Below are 21,361 nucleotides of genomic sequence, written 5' to 3' on the forward strand. Positions count from 1 at the left end.
ATCTTTGGGTTATGGGTGCTTGGCACTTTGCAGGATTGGCCCCTATTTTTTTGCCTTTTGAGCAACAAGGGTAGTTGTGCCATCTTTCCCTCCCCTTCCCTAGCCATTTAATAGCTAAATCATGCATTTGTGTACAAAAGCCCATGTCTCAGGCATGGGGACAGGTTTCTCTCACACTCAGTATGATTGTTACTGTTGGGTGTTGGATTGTGAAGTCAAATATCTTTATCTGCTGCTTATATGAACTATTACAAAGCTCATTTTGAGTGATTACTTTGTTTGTTTCTTTGTCAGGGGCACCAAGATGGCTGGAAAGATACACAAGAATAAAAAGGGGTATGTCCTAAGAAACCGATAATATATCTCCTATAGCAGGGGTAGCCAACTTGTGGCTCCGGAGCCGCATGCGGCTCTTCAGAGGTTAATATGCGGCTCCTTGCATAGGCGCTGACTCTGAGGCTGGAGCTACAGATGCCACCTTTCCAATGTGTTATGGGGTGCTCACTTCTCAACCCCCTGCTCTGACCCAGGTCCTGCCACCACTCCACCCCTTCCCCAAGACCCCTTCCCCTTCCCCCCGAGGCTGACATGCCCTCGCTCCTCCTCCTCCACACCAGAGCCTCCTGCGTACCGCAAAACAACTGATTGCGGCAGGCAGGAGGTGTGGGAAGGGAGGAGGGGAGGTGTTGATTGGCGGGGCTGCCGGTGAGCGGGAGGCTGGTAGCGGATGGCGGGCTGCTGACGTATTACTGTGGCTCTTTGGCAATGTTCATTGGTAAATTCTGGCTCCTTCTCAGGTTCAGGTTGGACACCTCTGTCCTATAGCATATTGTGTGTGCATGGTGGGCAGTCTAAGAACAGTACTACAATATATTGCAATAATCATGAATGTGATATTTTTTGACTGTGTGTAATGGAAAAGCACCTGATCATTTTAGAGTAATTAATCCATATCCCATGTGAACATTGCCCCTGCTTAGGTGACTTATGAATGTAAGTTCACTCATTAGGATGCATCAAGGACATAACTATGTCTTGGTTGAGTATCAGCTTCATCACCTCACAATTTAACAGGCATTTGTGATTAGCACTGTGCCATGCAGCTGGTGATCAAATGACCAAATTTCACTGATCAACCAACTGCTGGTATTGGGATAACTTTGATCCTCCAATTGATAGCATGCACACAGGTGCAGCAATCCCCTTTCCAGCTGCAGGATTTGGGCCTTTGTGATCTATTTGTTATTGGCCTTTCAGAATACATAACCTGTCTTAAAGTTAGTCAAGAAAAAAAATCTATTAAGTGAACCATCTAACAAATAAATTTTAACTAGTTATTTGATACATGATCTCATGTTTATATTGTTTGTGCACCAGTGCATGAAATATTAAAATTAAAAGGCTTAGGGACTGCTGAGAGGAAAAAGAACAAAACAACTTTAGACTCAGAAAATTTTCATCAATATGTAGTATATTTGCATACTGAAATCAGAAGGAGCCTGATTATGCATGTTACTGATTCTGGGTTTTTTTGATTCATGATAAATCTATGACAGATATGTAGAGAAGGAGCAAGGCTTGGCAGAGCTTAAAATATGAAAGGTTTATATTCTTAGAAATCTCAGTTATGCAAATATGGGGTTATTCATGTGGATTTTACTAGACCATGGTTGTAACAAAGCCCTAGAAACATTCTGTTATATACTCAGGATAATTTGGGAGCATGTTTAATAAAAAAAAATGCTGCATAATAATGGCTTTTTCTTCATTATGAATGATTTCCACTATATCACCTTGAACACAAGAACAAGCTTAAATTCCCACTGCATCTAATTTATTATTACAGCTGTAGATATTGTTTTGTGTCAGAGTGCATAAAATATTTCTAGAAACATATTGCAAAAAACCTACAGGGGAAAAATAGCAAAATACAGCTAGTTTTAGAAGTTATTGCATTTTTATAATAGATCAGCATGTTAGCTCTGGAGTAAAGCTGTTTAGGAAAACATGATGGAAATTTTCATTAGCAAAGGTTTTCACAAGTACATTTTATACATTCTCTGTACTTTTGATGCAGAACAAATGTTAAGATAAGTTTGATATGGGGGTAGAATATTGTGGAGGATACCAGTAGTCGTGACATATTTTTTTTCATATTGTAAGTACTAGCATATAGACCACATACTGGCGAGCAAGTTTGGGACTGTTGAAATCAATGGAAGTTAGGAGCCTAAATACACTTGTGGATCTGGGCCTAAATCCTTATATTTTGGCAATGAGATCAGAGTCTAGACATTTTGAAATTTAAGAATAAGATGAAAATAAACTGGATAAATCAGGTGAAGAGACTGTTTCCCCTGCTGACCTAATTCACAAATAGCTTTTAGCAGAATTTAGTAGTCCCAGACTGTATCATGATACAATGACCTAGAATGATATCAGCCCCTCCACCAACCAGGGTGACCCTGATTCTGGTGACAAAGGAGGAAGTGGTGTCTCCTTCACATATCTCAGCAGGATCTCTGTTTTGTGGTACTTTGAGGGTGGAGCCAGTGGCGGGGAAGGAGTAGAATGTCATTCTGCTGCATCACGACCCATGAATACTCACTTAGATAGCTGCTCAGGAGTAGGGTGACCAGATGTCCCGATTTTATAGGGACAGTCCCGATTTTGGGGTCTTTTTCTTATATATGCTCCTATTACCCCCCACTCCCGTCCCGATTTTTCACATTTGCTGTCTGGTCACCCTACTCAGGAGTTAAGGCTGCACTAACTCTGCATAGCTGTGAGGGAATCAGCCAATATAGAGCTGTACTGTCAGGAAGGGAAAGGCAGAGCCAGCAGAACAGCAAGGAGTCCAGTCTTTCACACAGATGCTTCTGTATTTGAGAAACTGGGGTTTGCCTTTATTGTAGATCTTTCAAATCCTCATGGTTGGGAGGTAGTGTGGCTCTTACTGTCCTCACCCCCCTAAAACTCCCCTTCCACCTGAGAACTTAATTGCTTGAGATCTTGGCAAGGGTCACCTTATTCTTTTGATACTCCCCCCCCCTTTTTTTTTTTAAATGTTTTATTCCCTTGTGGAGTTACCCAGCTAACAAAGACCCTGGTTCTGTAATTGAATCTGTATGGACAGAGCATGTGGAGCCCAATTGACTTCAGTGAGGATATACATGGGAGTAATGGTCCCCCCAAATGGACCCAGTTGCAGGATCAATGCTTAGGTTTTCATATTGGCATCCATCTCTATAGTATGTGTGTCCCTCCTGCACATTTCTCTGTGAGAGGGGATCATATAGCCAGTGAATATGCATAAATATTTTTTCTAAATAAAAAAGTACAAAACCAGAATTAAAGCAAAAAAGTCTCTCTAGCTTTCTTGCTTGTTTGTGAAAAGGAAAATGATGCTTAACAAGAATTCCAAATTTCACAGGTAGTTAGTTAACCATTGACTTAAAATAGGGTATTTAGATACTTTAGCAAGTCTCTAATTTGTAATATAAAGACACACTGTAGCAGCTTTAGAAAGGTAATGTTTTATTGAACCCATATGGAAATAAAAAATTTAAGCTAACACTGAAATAGGAGATATTATCCATCGCTTTCTCAAAAAATCAATACGTGTATGTTCTAAAGGGGATCCTATTACTTCCCATGGTTAGCACACATCCAAAACTTGAAGACAGAAACATAATTTAATGTTGAATTAAAACTAAATTCATAGGCAACTTCTTTTAAATAATTTTCTCTACTTTATAGGATTTTCTCATTCTGATTCAGTTAAATAGATGGGGCCAGGTTATAGAGCTTAATAAAGACAAAAGAGAAACAATAGTGAAATGAAAGAATTTGAATCCTGTAACAACATGAAAGCTCAATTTAAAAACACCTTAAAGGGTATAAGTCTCTTAATCCGAGTCTGAATCAATTTACCCGCATTCCTATGACCTGATTCTGGTCTGATTTATACCAGTGTAAACCAGGACTAACTCCATTGACAACAGTGGAGTTATACTAACATACAACTGGTGTGAGACCCAAATCAAGCTCTTTCCTTATTACTTAGAACTGTGGTATTCACAGCTATTTGTCCTCTTGTGGTATGTAACTATTACCAACTACAAAATATTTTTAAGATGACCCTATCAGAAATTTATATTATTTGTTAGAAATTTAGTTTCAAACAATAGTAAGCTAAGTTTAGGTAGAAAATTAAAACCACATATTTAGACAGGCCCCATAAGAAGTGAACAAAGGATATCATGCTTTGTCTAATCTTACTTTTGTTATTAGCTTTAGACACTTTTGATAAAAGGTTTTGCTCAGTAATACTACAGTCTTGTTAAAAATTAGTCTTTAAAAATCTGGTACTTAACCCCAACCATGAAATATTATGCAATATGTTGATCATGCTGCTTTTTAATTTCTCCTCCAGTGAAGAATCATTGTTAAAAAGAACCACTGTATCCCAGGAGAATCAGGAAATTAAACTTTATTGTCTTTTGACTTTCCCCATAAATGGATACAGCCATACACCATCTGACTACCATCTAAGGGGAAGCACAGCATGAAAGAAAGCACTGCCAAAGTGCCACTGGGGCATTGATTAATTATCCAATAAGATGAGAAGCTCTGCGTATAGGGCCATTAATGCATTTTGAGGTATGAATGATGCCTTTTGAGGTATGAATAACCTGCAACTGTTATAGAACCAATCCTCCAACCATTTACTAGTGTTGGACTTTTGGATTTTTGAGGTACAAAAACTAAGTGCATCTGGGATGATCCTGTGCCCACAAAACTGGATAGCTGACAGTGTATAATAAACATCCTTACAGATTTCACAGCACAGCTACCTCAAAAAAGGATAATCTTGCAAAAACCTGGACAGGTGGCAAGCCTAGGTGCACTGCTCACAGTAGTAGGCCCTGTGCTCTATAGCAGTTATGGTTTGTCAGTCTGGGCCCATAATGCAGATCTTTATTTCTGACTTTTTTTAAATAAAAAAAATTAAACCGTATTTACTTTCACCTAAGGAAATAGCAAGTTTCCACTTGTAAAAACTGCCTCAAATTTTTAAAGATTAAAGAGGGTAATGAAAATTTGTTTTCTTTTCTGAAAGCTATGATTGGGTATGTTTGCTGAGCACGTTTTCCTACATGGCTCTGATACTGATATGTACAAAGCCTAGACAAGGGGAGGGACACTATTAGTTAGCGTTGAAGTCTAGGAGTCAGGAGTCCTGGATTCTATGCTCCTGGCCCTGCTGTTGACTTACTAAATGATCTTGGGTAAGTCACCCTTGGTCTTCAACTAACCCATCAGTAAAATTGGAATCCAGTACTTATCTACTTCATAGGGATATTGTAAGTGTTAATTAAGTAATGTCCCTAAAGTGCTTTATGGAACGTAGATGAGTATTTGCTATTTCTAGAAATCACACAGCAGGAAAAAAGCATATTCTTAATATTTCTCTTTTTTTACAAGATATTACGTGCAATATGGAGCAGAAATAACTGGCATTGTTTAGAAGGATGCAGAAGACTTCTTCAGTTCAGTGATGTGCTGCCAAACTTTTAGTGAGGGGTTCCCCAAAAAGCTTTCCATCTCAGTTAGCAGTATGTCTCCCACAGGCAGAAGAGGAAGAGAAAGGGGCCTATATAGCAGGCTGGATTCAGCTTACCCAACCTGTTTGCACTTCTCCCACAGATAGATGGTCCAATCACAAGTTGATGTCACCCTATGGGCTTAAGTGAAACCTAGAGATTTGGGGCTCCTTTGCATTGGAATGGAATTCTCCCCCATACTCAAGAATTTTTAAATATAAACTAGAAATTTCACTTACAAATCTGTATTACTCAGATATAAGAAATTTAGAAAACATTGATTGGAGGAAAGATAGCATTGACAACCTCTGCTGACTTGTCATAAATATTACACAGCTGCCTGAATGAATCATAATCTGGGTATTTTTTTATGGTTCATCCACACCCACAATTGCCATGTGTCCAAATTAAGGGCAGGCAGGATTACTTCCCTGATTAATAGATTTCCCTATAATTAGATGTTCTAGAGATAAAGCATTGGATCATCTCACTATTTTAATACTTTGTAGGGAAGGGAGGCATAAAACAACAAATCTGGGAGGAGGTAGCTGTATGTGCTCCTTTCTTGTTACACAGTAGAATTGTTTTCCATTGTTTGCCAGCTAGTGCTTCCTGGGCAATTCAGCAGACAGGAAGTGTATGAACAACAAGAGAAAGTTCACAGGTAGCTCGGGTGTAAACACACAAATACTTTCTCTTATTTTAGGACTTCTGAGTTGACAAACTAATACTAACTTGGTCCAAGGCCTGAGATACACAGAGATCTTGCACTGGTATAACTATGTCAGTTAGGGATGGGAGAGAGAGATTTTAAACTGATAAAGTTATACCAGTACAAACCCTAGTGTGGACAGTTATACCGGTGTAAAAGTGTCTAGTACTGGGAACAAGCTATATTAATATTAACCACATTTATAACTGCACCCAGGCTACATTCATCCAGGATGCAGGAGACTTCAGTTCAATTCCTCCCACAGCCTGATGAGAAGGGATTTGAATGGTGAGTTCCCTATTTCAGAGGAGAGTGCCATAGTCACTGGTCTGTGGAATATTATCATGTGGGTCTTCTCATTCTCTTGTTGAAGCAGTTTCACTTTAATTAAGTTAATGAATAACTGGGTCAGAGAGAGTGAGTTGCTCTATAGTCTAGTGGTTAGGGCACTCACCTTCTCCACATCTGGCAGAAGGGGGAAATGAACTGGCATCTACTACATCCCAAATGAGTACCCTAAACACTGGGCTAAAGGCTATGAGGTTTTCCACCTCTGCCCCTGCAATTTAGTGTGGAGTTAGGCATCCTCTGAGCTCACCTATCGGAGCAGGCAACATAGGCAGAAGAGCACCTGTCTTCCCCAGTTTGTGGAACATGCTGCAGCTTATGGGGAAGACAGGCATCTCAGTGCCTAAAGGTAGCAGGGTATAGAGGCAGAAACAGGTGGTAAGGGAACTTTTACAATAAAAATTAGGTGGCAAGTGAGTTTAGGCACTTAGGATAGGGCAGGCAGGGGTTTGTGGATTTCAGTACCACCTAAAATTGGTTGTTAGATGCCTAAATCCCTTTGTGGATGTGGTCTCAGAAGACCAAACACTCCAATAGATTGGGCTTCTCATCAGTCATTTAAAAATTACATATAGTTACATATATTGTCTCATCTATAAACATATAAACATGTTCTTTAGAGTATCACGGGGAGCTGGGAAATCACCTGTTTTACTCAGTCCAACTATGACAATTTAAATTCCAGTTTGGATACAGAACATGTTTCCTCCACTTTTTCCTCTGGCATCTATTACAATCCTGTTTGAGAATTTACTGAAAAAACTAATCCACAACTACTTTTTTTTTTAAAACAGTTTAAATAAAAATTTAAACAAAGCAAAAATAAGTCAGAGAAACAAATTTGGAATCTTTTGATTGTTGGGGAAAAGCATAACAAACCAGAGACTCATTTCACTATATTCATTTGTAATAGTAAACCACAGATACACATTCTTTGTGCATTTGTAATGTTTTTCTTCCTTCTGGTGAAGGCCCAAGATTACCCTCTTGGGTATACTGAACAGTGTGGGGTACTTCACATACCATATAATTGGCATGCACATTGGTTTTGAATCAGTTTGGGGGTGAAATTTGTTGGCTAAAGCTTTGGAAAATCTGATTTTAGAGCTGTCAGACTGGTTCTATTCACTCTGAAACAAACAAACAAAATTATTCTTTTTTAATGACCCTATGTTACTTGGCCTTTTATCTGTTTTTTCCTATGGTTTAAAGATGTTTTGTATTTCAAAATGTTGTGCAGTACCTCAGCAGGGGGGCACTTTATAAATAAAATCCTTATTATATTATTATTATTTTTATTTATTTATTTATTTCCACATGTGCTAAGGAAATGACTACATGCTTCTGGAAATCTTCCAATATAATATATTTTGATGTGATGTGAGGAGATTTTCCATTGCATGTTGGTATCCATAGATTAAAAATATGTCAAAAATAACTCTTGCATCTTTCCAACTCGGTGAATTCAAAGTGGAAATAAATGTATTTAGTAGTCAAGTCAACCTTTCCTATACGTTTGTGCTTTAGTTGCCTGTTCTTCACTATTTTGCATGGCAATGTGTTTGTTTACAGATTGTTCTAAGATGTGTACATTTCTCTTTTGGAACGATGATAAAATATGAGTTAAAATGCTCTGCAGAAGAAAAACACATTGTTTTTTGAACTAATCTTACAATTCTTCCACATGTTGCAATCCATAGGAGTTTCTTGTGCAGAAGGTTTGTAGGATCAATCTTTAGTTTATTTTGCTGCTGGTGGTGTTTAAGCATAAGAACATGAGTTCTTTCCAGACCCCATCTACCCTAAGCTCAATGAAAGCCATCACACAGCTTACCATTCTAAACCTTTTCCTAAATTATTTCCTCCTGGTCCTATCACTATCAACGTTATATATAATCACATACACACACTGTGACATCCCTTTCTATCCTTCTCCTTCTTTGTTATGCCCACATTTATTTTACACCATAACACAGAATTCAGTTGCTTTATTACGTAGTTTCTCTCATGGGCCATATCCATCATCATTAAAACCTGGGCAGAGGGGTGTATGTGTTGAGGTGAAAGTAAAGAGAGGAATCCCCCCTTCACACCCATGATGCAGCACAGCAAAGTTCATCCCCATGTCTGAAACGACAGTGTATGATCCTGACATGGTTCCTCTGTGTGTGTGTGTGTGTGTGTGTGTTTTCCCAAGGATCCAGCTTCACTGTACCCACCTGACTGCCCAGCCCCCATCAACTCCTGCACATTGCCCTTCATGCTACTGGTTCCACTGCTGGAGGAGCTTCTGCACCAGCAGAGACATGGACCATGATTTGTGCCTAAAGGCATAAATCAATGTCAAATTATACTGTACAAGTATAATCACCGTGGCCCAGATCCACAAAAGGACTTAGCACAAAAGGACCTAACTCCACTTTCAGCACCTAAGTCCTAAATTTAGACACCAGAGAGCCTCAGAACTCCTGTTTGGCTGCGGCTTAACCCAGTAGGTGCCTAAAATCCCTCAGTGCCTAAATTTTTTCTGTCAGAGTTCCCTTGGTGCCTACATTTCTGCCACTGGGCATGTTCACAATGCCTTACACTCTAGCCATCCAGGTGAATATCTCATGCCTAAGCCCCAGAGGATCCTCAAACCAGGTGAAGATAGGATTCCCTCCACCTATCTTGACCAATCTGGTAGGTGAGCTCAGAGCAACGTTTAAGTCCCCTTGTGGATCTGGGCCTGCTTCTCTTCTTCCAATATTGATATTTTTAAAAAATATAACTATACAAAGACAACTATATTTTACCTCCCAATGTTGTTGTGATTCATTACAACTTACTTTATTGTAACTTATGTTTTCATAGTAATTTTAGTTTTCAGTAAAGCTAAAGAATGCAAAAAGCAAGATCATTGCTAATTTCAATGAACCTGCCAACTGTAAATATTTGCAACATGTACTGCAGTATCCATTTTACACAGATATTTATTCCATCATGTGTTTGATGGGTAAGAGTGGTTCAGACCCAGAGAAAGGATGTTGATAAATAAGGAGTAAATAACACTAAATAATTAATACTAAATAAGGAATCCTGCAATTAACATGGTGGTTTGACTACATGTGTTTTTCATTTTCAGGAATAGATTTATAAACATAGCACCTTTCTAAGTGCTGTTTTGGATATCGTCTACAAAAAGGACGCTTGGTATCTTGATCACCTATGAATGATGTTTGATAAATGGTAAAACCATCATGACTAGTCGGAATGTATTCATGTGCCCACAGACAGAAGTTTTGTGAATTCTGTTGCCTTCTTTCTGGTTCAACCTTCTTTCGTCCTAGGCTCTAGGAAAAAGATTGAAGGAAAAACTGATAAAAATATACATTTCAGGATCACAGTTTCACCGTTAAAGTTTGGAATGTTAGGGAAGAAATCCATTACTTTGTCATGGAGCAGTTAAAAATTAAAGAAGCACTTACCAAAGTGATTATCAGAACCACTGCTGATCTGCTGCAAGCAGTTAGGTTATAAATATTATTCTCAGACCTACCAATATATACCTTTCTGGTAGCGTGATTAACTATGCTGGTGCACAGACAAAGGAAAACCAAAACCAGACATCTTGACTTTTGATCTATTATTATGAATAAAATAATAATTCTTTTAATTGCTATAGCACTTTATATATTCAAAGTGCAGTACCAAATAAATGAATCCTCATAACAGCCCAGTGAGGTAAATAACATTATTTACGGCTTACAGATAAACAAACAAAGTGTAAAACCAAGTTTTTCAAAAGTGTCCCTTACTTTTGTGTGACAAATTTGAGACCCAGAGAGTCTGATTTTTCTTATGTGATATACCCACTGGAGTTCCACATGATCAGCGTCTCTGAAAATTATCAGGCATTGAGTATAGCACACTGGGCAAAAAAATGGAAGGTTTTTAACATTAATGAATGCTTTTGGAAATCTGGGCCTAAGAGTTGCCCAAGATCACAAAGGGATTCAGTAGCAGAGCAGGAATCAGAACATAGGAGTTCCTGACTCCCTACACTGCGCACTGTCTAGTACAGGGTCCCCAATGCGGTGCCCGTGGGTGCCATCGCGCCCGCGTCCTGGCCAGCGGTGGAGCATCCGCCGAAATACTGCCGAATTTCTGCAGCATTTCAGCGGCGACGCCTCTCGATGACACCGCTTGCCGCCGACAAGTGACGTCATCGAGAGACGTCGCCGCCGAAATGCCGCAGAAACTCAGCGGCATTTCGGTGGATGCTCCACCACCGCCACAGTCCTTTGTCTGGCGCCCGCCAGACAAAAAGGTTGGGGACCACTGGTCTAGTAGATCATGCTGTCTCATTTGTTGCCATAGAAACATATCAACATTCCAAATAGGAAAAAAAATCAAAATTGAAATTATTACGCCTGCAAATGTAAAAGGCAAAAGAGGAACTTTTAAAAATTTGCTCAGAATGGTGACTCCCTTAAGACAGTGGTTCTCAACCAGGGGTACGCAGAGGTCTTCCAGGGGGTACATCAACTCATCTAGATATTTGCTTAGTTTTACAGCAGGCTACATAAAAAGCATTAGCGAAGTCAGTACAAACTAAAATTTCATAGAGACAAAATGAGAAAGTAAGCCATTTTTCAGTAATAGTGTGCTGTGACACTTTGCATTGTTATGTCTGATTTTGTAAACAAGTAGCTTTTTAAGTGAGATGAAACTTGGGGTATGCAAGACAAATCAGACCCCTGAAAGGTTGAGAACTACTGCCTTAAGATCCCTTTAACCATATATCCTATAAGTTCCTCTAGGCTACTAAACTTCCAGGCAGAACAACTACATAGGGAGGCCTCTATAACTCTTGCTCACCACAGAGGTAAGCTCCATGCTAGCTCCAAATAAGCTGGGAGAGACGGGATTGTGCCAGAGGGGCACATGATCTATGCCTGTGCAGATCCAGAGTCTGGGATAGCAGCAGGACCGACTCTACAGTTTTCGCTGCCCCAAGCAGCGCACCGAATTGCCGCCAGGAGGCGGGGGCAGTCCGTGTGCCCTTAGGGCGGCAGGCGCGTTTCCGCGGCAGTGGCAATTTGGTGGCAGCTTCTATGTTTAGCTGAAGCCGCTTAGAAGCTGCTGCCGAATTGCCGCTGCTGCGGAAATGCGCCTGCCGCCCTAAGGGCACACGGACTGCGCCCGCCGTCCGCGGCGGCAATTTGGCGCGCTGCTGGGGGCAAAACAACAGGGGCTGCCACCCCTTGAAAATTGCTGCCCCAAGCACCAGCTTGGAATGCTGGTGCCTGGAGCTGGCCCTGGATAGCAGGACAGCCTTTATTTTAGCCCCACAGACTGTAACAGGGTATGCTACTATCGAAGCAGAGTATATTAAAACACAATATGGAACTTTTAGTGCATGGCAGCAGGGTCCACATGGATAGTTAGTGCATAGCAGGCTAGTGCACTGTAGATTTACATCCTAGTTGGCCATGCACTAACCGTTCGTAAAGACATGTCCAGAGAGGTTGTGCTGCAGTCCTGAAGCTTGCTCACAGGTTGTTTTTTACAATCCCTACTTTATTGCCTACAAAAAGACCATTTATTCTAACTCTTTGTGAGAAGAGATGAATTTCACCAACACAGCAATGTGAGAATACTTCCAAAACTCTGCTTCCAAAACAGAATCCCAGATTTGCATTTGCACACCAAGCAATCAGTGTGTCCGGATAAAAAATCAGTATAAAAACACTTTTGCAAGTGGCTAACGCATAAACCTGTAGACTAAGAGAAAGTGACATGATTTGGGCTGCTATGCTCCACAAGAAGTCAATTATGTATGTATCACTCTTGCCAGATCCTACATACTATTCTAGGTATCTATAAATGCTATATTATACTGTTATGAGGATTGAGAAGACATACCCACATGTCATTACACATAAGTTATGTCCCAACAATCTGTGCATGTTATCAGTGCTGTTTAGTGTGCATTTTCTCTCATCATCTTTTTGAGAATCCATGAATTTTGCAAGAATATTGTCTTTAATCTCTGGCAGGTTGAGAGATATGAACTTGCTGATTTTCTCCGTGCTGGATACTCACAAAATCAAAGTACTCTCCCACATTCTGTAAACAATGCCTGTTGTCATGGGTTGAAAATGGAAAGTGATTTTTTACTGCTTTCTGAAAAAGAGATAAAGAAAAGATAAGTTATAATATACCTTTTGCCATCTATGTGTGCTATAATCTTAGCCTGCCCTTTTTGACACATGCAAAAATTATGTTTTTATTAACAGAGGCATTATCTGTTAAATCTTCTTGTACATGGGTTTATTCCTGCAAAATTGGCTCTCTGTATTTTTCTCCAAAATCATCAGAATTTAATATTCACAAGACTTATTGAACATGCACACGATTAAATGCAAACTTCCAAATCAGAGAAATCATATTCTCCGTAGAAGCACGAAGATATTACAGAAATGTCAAGACATTTTTGTATGGCTCATTAGCGAGACCTCAACAAATGAAAGTTGAACTACAAAAGGGAACTCAAAACTGAGTTAATCTGAGATTTAAGTGCTGAATACCATCCAGTAACCAGGCTCTGGGAGCCCATTACGCACAGAACTAGTTTTAAACTCACCTTTTACTCATACTTTGTATTCATTTTGTAAAATTAAAGCACTATTTTAAAAAAGAATCTGAAAATGCATGAACAGAGTTGTAGGAAAGTAATAAATTTAATAATTTACCAATTAATTGTGCATTATATAAAGTTTCAGTCCTATGTGTATAAAATGGTTAAAATATGAAATTCCAAAAAGTGTTCTAGACTGCTAGACTTGTCTTTTTTGCTTCTCCAAGCATCGTCTTTCGGTTTGTGTTGGTAACGGTTCATTTTTACAACTTCTGTAATGATTTTTACACTTAATATGGCGGCAGGAATCTTATAACTGTAGAACTTCAACTCAAGGGGGCATATCTAGTTTTACTGTGCTATATACAAAAGCTATTTGAAATAAATTGTGGTCTGTAACAGAAAATATAAATCAATTATAAAGAAAAATATAATTATGGTCCTGATCCTGAAAGGTCAGGCAGATGCCAGGGTCTGCCTGCATGGAATCAGCTGCAGGATCAAGGTTTAGGTTATAACTGAAGATCTCCATTTCGTACACTTTATAGACTTGGTTTGGTCTTGTGCTGTGTGCCTTATGACCATACAATCTCTCATACAAACTCAACTAGTCTTTTGCTTAATTATAGATCTGTAGTACTTTTCAAGGGTCCAATTCTATACCTACTCCATGCATAGAACTCGTAGTGAAGTCAGTGGGATTTTCATAAGCAGATCAGCTACAACATGAATATGCCTCTAAGCCCCAATTTTGCAAATAGTTATGCACCAGAGTTATGTTATGCATGTGAGTACTCCCACTGAGTTCAGTGGGACTACTCATGTGTACTTGCTTACAGGATCAGGGCCCTAGGTAATTAATCCTGCATGGATAAAATGCACAGAGCTACCACTGAAATACATCAGTGTGATTAAGACCCAGTCACTTACATCTTTACAAAGGAATAGTGAGTTTGTTTATAGTTTTTATGTGCTGCAGGAAAATTGAAAAATAGAAGATACGTATATATTGAATAATATCTCTGGGAACTATTTAACAAATTAAGTACAGGGGAAAAAAAGCTATAGTAAAAATGGTTTTAAGATTACAGCAAAGTAAGAACAATGAATAATATAATCTAAGAAAGAACTATATTCCTGCCTCTGAGAAATGTAATTAACCTCACAGCCAGGAAGTTCCCTCACACAGAGAGATTAGAGACAGTCAGCTCTGGCACACAGTGACCTTCCAACTCCTTTCAAACTGAAACAGTTTTCATCAGCAGTTTTTTTTTTTTAAAGTCAAAGCAACACAAACTTTCTCAAACTGTGTTTTTATGACATCACATTCCAGTCTCTTTAATATATCTTCCTTCTCTTTCTGCTGGCATCATTCTAATCCATCATAAATAGATGAAAGGGCCTTCATTAATTCTTCCGGACAGTGAAAGCAGCTACACAAAATAAATGGCGGTCACAACATAAGAAAGGTCATATGAGTATGGACCAATGGCCTATCTAGCCTGGTATTCTTTCTCCAATGCCAGATGCTCCAGAGAAAGGTATAAAATCCCATAATGCTCTGTAACCTTCTATTCCTCTCCTCATTATTCCAAAACTCCCCTCCTAGTCCTAACTACTCCCTTTTAGTCAAATTCTGCTCTTAGTACACTGAGGTCAGTGAAATTACTCTGGTTTTAAACCAGTATAAATGAAATAGAATTTGGCCTCTGGTCTCATGTGATTGTAATAGCGCTATGAAGATGCCACCTCCTCAGGGAGGACAAGAGAAATCATCAAGAAAACTGCAGAGTTGTTCAGTGGAGGGGTAGGAATTTCACCCTACGGCAGCCAGAGACAAATTGATGACAAACTGCAACAAAGGATGCAGTTCGTTGTCTCTCCCAGATTAAATGTGCCAACTTCCAAGAAAGCATACTAGATAAATCCAAACCGTGGTGTTCAATGAAACCAAGACATTCAACTCTTTGGGAAAGTGGGTTAAGTTCCCTACTTTCTATGGGACAGGGATCTGAGCATAAGACAGCCTGACTTCCACAACTGGAGCCCAGTGTGCTATGTATGCTGCAGATTCTGATAACTTTACACGTTAGTCTAGTTGAGGAGCAAAGTTATCCAAAACTGGCACTATCTGAGCTAGTATGGCTTTCTTTTGTTTTACTATGACATCATGTTAAAATGATAGCATTCACCATATATTAATAGCAATCTATAAATAATTAATATTAACACAACTACCATTAATTCTTCCTTTACAGACTCAGAAATCAGGAAATTCTAAAAATTAAGATTGTTGCCACAAAGTAAATGTGGCCCCAAAGCACATTCTATATATTTTAGGTATGTATTAAGAGTTGCCCTTACAAAAAGGAAATGGAAAATACTCTAAATGAGCAATGTAGCACAATTAATGTTGTGGATACAACTTTAACTTTGGAATCTACTGTATTAGGAGTGCACAACATTGCAACCCTTGTGCTGCAGAACACTATTTTTTTGCATGCAGTTTCCAGGGGTCTTTTAAAAGAAGGGAAAAAAGCAAGGGTCTGCATGCATGGATCCAATTGTAGGATCAGTGTGCATGCATGAAACTGTCGCCTTTAAATGTTCATAACTTTAAATACACTGTACTGATTATTTTGAAACTTGGTTTGATTTCTAACTCTCAGTAAAGTCTTTAAAAAAAAGAACTCAAGTTTGAAATTTCTGGCTTTAACTGTTTCAGTTATCAAAACAAACTTCCTCAAGGGAACACATATTTCCCACACAATTCAAAATTGCTTACCAAATTTCAATCAAACCATCATACAGACATATTTTATCCACATTTGTTGGACTGAGACCAATTATAGTATATTTCAACACATAAAGAATTTGTTTTAGAAAGTTATCAGCACTAATAAAAAATAGTAATAACTGAGCAACAGTATATCTTGGGATAAATTTTTCCTTACCACAGATGACCACTAACTTATTCCCTTAAGCATGAAAACTGGAAGCCATTACACTTTTTATGTTAGTTCTTAGTCAGATAATTTAGTAAGCATTTACTCAATAACATCCTGCAACAAGGAGTTCCATAAGTCTATTATATGTCCACAATAACTAACCTGCTCCCGAATTTTGTATACTAGTGGCAATCTCTTCTGAATATATTGAGCCTCTTCTGGATTTTGTACCTGTTTTAGCATACACTCTGTGATCGATTCAGGTTGACTATGGAATATTCCAAGGTGTGGGAACTAGAAAATATAAATGTTTTGATCCAGAAAACAAACACATCAGCATCAGAGAATCAGTTATTTTTATTATTTTTATTTTCATTTATTTTTATTATTTGTATTAAGTAGCACTTGGGGCCCCAATCAGAATCGGGATCCCACTGTGCTACTACCATAAAAAACACAGAGAGCACAATCCCTGCATTGAGGAGCTTCTGATGTAGATAGACAAAATAGATGAAGGAAGGAGAAAGGGATGTAACATACAAAGAGCATATTTAGAATGATGAGTTGCAACATCCTGTTAGTTCTGCAGGGGGTTTCCTGAAAGTCCATAATTTAGTGGTAATTAATGTTGTAGGAGCATCCATCACACAGCCACAGCTGCGAGATTGTTATCTTTACGATTGCTGCTGCTCTTGCTGCTATATGGAAAGATACTGGACTTGATGGTACTAAGCACCTTGCAGGAGATGCTCAGCACATTATAGGTTCAGGATCTTAGAACCTGCACGAAGAAGCAAAGCACTCATGGAAAGCGTGTGTACATATATGCACAATGCTGAGGAACCTAGACCTCAGCAACAGTGAGATCAAGCTGCTGCTGCTGCTCTTGTGTAACCTATAATTGAGACAAGTATAAGGTAGACTTCTCCTGGAGGAGAAATAGCAAATTACCTATAAGTAAAAAGAAAGAAGAGGATTCAAGGCAGCTTAGAAACATGGAAAAAATCTGTTGAAAATGTGCTCTGAACGTAGAGATTTTTTGTGAAAATCTAAGAAAGTTGCAAGGGAAAAATGGATCTAGGTTTGTAAAGTGATTTTTAGTATGTCTTTACAGATTAATTTCTAAACCCATATGAAACACCACACCATAGGGTGATGAGATTGTAACATTAAAAGTTATTCAATCAATTCCAATAACGGTAAAGTTGATCTCACTTCTTTCTGTGTTGCTGTCCTATTCATGAAAATGTTGCAAAAAGTTTCCAGTGGGAAAGGGGAAGCACTTTTAAAAAAATGTTTCATGTGGATTTAACATCACAGCTCTAGCATGTAATTTGGTAAGACCCTTGTCACCACAAACTAATTACAAATAGAAAATAATAATAATAATCATTTCACTTGGGGCAACTTTTTGAAAATGTAAATTAATTAATCCACACAATAATGCTGTGATATAAGGAAATAATCATGATTGTCCCCATTCAGAGAAGTGGAAAAAGAGAGAGATTAAAGGTGATCTCTATAGAAAAAACTGTGGTTGTGTTTCTTTCCATTTCTTTATCACCTATAAAAAAAAACTGAGCACATCAGAAACAACAGTAATGTCAAGATTTCTCAGACTCTTCCTTTGTTGGTTGAAAAATTTGTTAGATTCAGAAATGTATATTTCGCAAGCTGTCTTGGTCCTTAGTAGAAGGAGTAGAGGAATTGAATCCTCCAGTATCTTTTTCATCAGAAAGTTTCAGTTAAACAAGTATTAACAAAAACCAAGTTAGGGTTAAGGCACAATTTTAGTCAAACTATCTCAAGTAACTAGGTTTCATTTTCTTTGGTATTGGTAATGTCAATATCCCAGACCAGGGATTGGCAACGTTTCAGAAGTGGTGTGCCGAATCTTCATTTATTTACTCTACTTTAAGGTTTTGTGTGCCAGTAATACATTTTAACATTTTTAGGTCTCTTTCTATAACTCTATAATATATAACTAAACTATTGTTGTATGTAAAGTAAATAAGGCTTTTAAAATGTTTAAGAAGCTTCATTTAAAATTAAATTAAAATGCAGAGCCCCCCGGAACGGTGGCCAGGACCCCGGGCAGTGTGTCACTGAAAATCAGCTCGCGTGCCACCTTCGGCACCCGTGCCATAGGTTGCCTACCCCTGTCCCAGAACATAGAGTAGGTTTGCTTGAAAATTTTCCAAGAAAACTGTTTTTTTAAATGGAAAATAGGGGTTTTGATAAAATAAAACATTTTGCATGAAGTGTTTCCTTTCCACAAGAATTTGTTTGATCATTAAAATATTTTGGCCAAAACCTTTTGGTTAGTGAGTTTTCTGCTCAAAACTGGAAAATTTCAGAGGATATGTCAATGAATATCAAAGGCTTGTTTTTGTTTGTTTCAATCAAAAATTTTGACCGGGGGGACATAGTCGGACCAGTTTTATCAGAACCCTGCCAGGGTAGACAAGGCCTGGCTGGATTTCTATAAAAGTCAAAGAGAAAGGAAGCCTCACAGGCCTTCTTCCCCTGTCCCAGGGAGACAGCAGGCTCGCGGCCACGCTTCCTCTTTGGGGGGCCCGGTTAAGAAACGTGCCCACGGCCACCCAGCTGCTCAGGGGCAGAGAAGCCAGCGGGGCTCAGGGCCGTGAGCCAGCCGGATTCCGGCCCGCGCTCCAGCACTAGGGCTGACCGGGGTCCGGGGCCAAACCCTCCCGTCCGCGGATGGGGCGCTTTGCCAGCCCCAGGGCTGCGGCGAGCCAGGAGTAACCGGGGCGGTTGCTATCCCGCTTCCCAGCGATAAGCTGCCCCTGCCGGGACCAGCGCGTGGGTGGGTGCGCCGGGCTGGGCTCTGCCCCCGCTCCCCACGGGCGGTTATTCCTGCCCGGAGCGAAGGGGGCTGGCTCGGGTCCTGCTTGGCCGGGGACGGAAGGCGGGTCGCCCCCGCCCCCCGCGCCGGTCTCTCACCCAAGCGCCGTCCCGCTCGGTGCTGGGGTTGGCCAACCTGCCTTTGGGCATCGCTGGGCCCGGGCCGCCACCTGCTGCCGCGCTGCGCGGCCAGCCTGCGGCCTCAGCTGCCGGACAGCGGTTGCCATAGTCACCGGCCCGCGCCGCGGCCCCTGAAACTCAGGGGCCCGCCGTTACTCCGGCAGCGGAACGCCCCCCGCCCCGCCCGCTGGAGACCCCGCTGGGTGAGGAGACCGCCCCCCCCCATTGTCCGGGCTGGGGAGGCCTTACTATGGGGGAAGGAAAACTCCCTGGATTAGGGGGACTCCACTCCCTTACAGGGGTGGAGGAGATCCCCCCCTCATTCTGGCACAGGGAGATAGACCTCTTTTATGGTTGGTGAGACCTTGCTGTTCATCAAGTGTAGAGCCCCTTATTCTGAGGGAGGGGGAGTACCGGTGGGTGTGAAGACTCCATCATCTGAGGGGTGGAAGAGACCCCCCCCCCTTATTGTGTGGATGCCTTCCCCAAAGTGAAGGATCAGGGAGAATGGTGGGACTTACACCTATACAAGGAGATTCCCCTGCTTCACCTATGGATACATTTATTCTAAACTCATCTCCTTAGGGGAGCTGTCCCCAACACAGTGCCCACAGGGCATCTAAGTGCCCGCATACTGGCCAGCAGACGAGCATCCGCCAAAATGCTGCCGACAAGCTATGTCATCCAGAGGTGTCGCCATCAAAATGCCGCTGATTTTCAATGGCATTTCAGCGGCGACGCCTCTGGATGATGCTACTTGTTGGCATTTCAGCAGTGTGGCAAGGTCAATAGGCGTCTTCTCAGCAGAATTTCAGCAGATGCTCATCCGCCGCCGCAGTCCTCTGTGGCTCGTCATCTAGCGCCCGCCAGACAAAAAAGGTTGGGGACCACTGCCCCAAGGAAAGGAAAATAGCTATACCTTATTTAAAGGAAGCTATTTTTTAAATTCAGGAATCAGCTAAGAAAACATCAGTGGGATCATTTTCCTTTGTCCTTATATGTATTTTGTGATATGAGTCTATGCAACACTTTAAGTGGTTCAGGCTGTACACCAAGAAACTTTGTGTAAAATCAGCCAAGTTATATTATGAATCTCCTGCATGTTCATTTACTTAAATCAAGCTGTCATGTGGTTCTGATATTTCAATGAGGTCCAGGTCAACACGCAAGTGAAGACAAAACCATTCTTTCCCGCGTTCCAACGCAGCTGGACAAAAATGAGATAAAGAAACAAAATCTTGGACAGTCTCTTAAGGCAATAGAGACTCTGAAACATGTTTAATTTGTTTAGAACCAATAAAGTATTTTAAAACAAGCATTTCAATAACATTTTATAATCTGGATGATAATATCTGTAGAAAAAAGAAAGAATTCTAAGCATAAAAACAAGGACACTTGAAAGTAGAATGGCTATCACAATGTTAGGATACCATTTCTGAAACAGAAAAAACACAAAAATTCCAATCAAATATTATTTGATTTAGAAAAAATATAGTTACAACAGTGATTGATGTTAAAAAGTCAACATCTAGCTTTTTTGTAATTAAAAATTATTTAGAAGCAGAACATTAGCAGTGGAAATAAGCCCTCTCTCCCTGCCTTTCTTTCCCCTATGAGATTGTTTGTGCACTCAGCTGTGGCTACTTCCACACTTAAGCTTTGTTATACTAACTGTTGCCATAGGATAGTGCTGTGTATAAAACAGGTGCTGTTTTCTCACCAATGTATTGTCTGTAAGATATATTTCTGTATACTTATATTGAATTGTTTTAGACTTACACACATCAGTGTTCATTTGAAAAAATCTCAGTTTTTTAGATGGGCAAAAAAATTCAAAGTCAGTTTATACTGCAGATGAATAAGCAAGGCTATTTGCCAAAAAAAAAAAAAAAAGCGCAAGAGGTTAAGGAAGTGTAAAAGATGACCTACTGATTTCAATATTAACAGATATTACGTACTACAGCCCCAATTCTGCAAGAATTTATGCACATGCTTAACTTAATGCACTGTGAGTAATCTCATAAAGTTCAGTGGGACAACTCCAGTATCACCAAATCCAAGTGTTCAAAAATCATGAGTAAGGCCCAAAGAAATCATGGTATTGACTTAAAAAAATCACTAGATTTAAAAAAATAATAAA

At 39.9% G+C, this 21,361-nt stretch overlaps 1 protein-coding gene across 2 annotated transcripts; it reads right to left on the reverse strand.

The window, feature by feature from the left end:
• Positions 1-9,468: 9,468 nt before the first annotated feature.
• Positions 9,469-19,369, reverse strand: TEX36 (testis expressed 36). Of its 2 annotated transcripts, none has more exons than XM_039546081.1 (4): positions 19,242-19,369; positions 16,399-16,530; positions 12,754-12,834; positions 9,469-9,998 (listed from the first exon to the last, which is right to left on the reverse strand). In XM_039546081.1, the coding sequence occupies exons 1-4, from the start codon at positions 19,326-19,328 to the stop codon at positions 9,768-9,770; spliced, it is 531 nt and encodes a 176-aa protein (XP_039402015.1). In that variant the 5' UTR covers positions 19,329-19,369; the 3' UTR covers positions 9,469-9,767. The 2 variants fall into 2 exon arrangements, with proteins under 2 accessions (XP_039402015.1, XP_039402016.1); XM_039546082.1 differs by having other exon boundaries at positions 19,201-19,354.
• Between the last annotated feature and the right edge of the window lie 1,992 nt (positions 19,370-21,361).

The sequence above is a fragment of the Mauremys reevesii genome, linkage group 7 (genome assembly GCF_016161935.1).
Source record: "Mauremys reevesii isolate NIE-2019 linkage group 7, ASM1616193v1, whole genome shotgun sequence".
Classification (NCBI taxonomy): Eukaryota; Metazoa; Chordata; order Testudines; family Geoemydidae; genus Mauremys; species Mauremys reevesii.

What these genes read in the sequence shown, in the direction of transcription:
- TEX36 (XM_039546081.1), bottom strand. Translation starts at nt 19,328, where the DNA reads ATGGCAACCGCTGTCCGGCAGCTGAGGCCGCAGGCTGGCCGCGCAGCG. An exon ending in GGGCCCAGCGATGCCCAAAG is followed by an intron (nt 16,531 to 19,241) that starts GCAGGTTGGCCA and finishes TATATTTTCTAG; the next exon opens with TTCCCACACCTTGGAATATT. An exon ending in TGGGAGAGTACTTTGATTTT is followed by an intron (nt 9,999 to 12,753) that starts GTGAGTATCCAG and finishes TCTTTTTCCTAG; the next exon opens with AGCCTAGGACGAAAGAAGGT.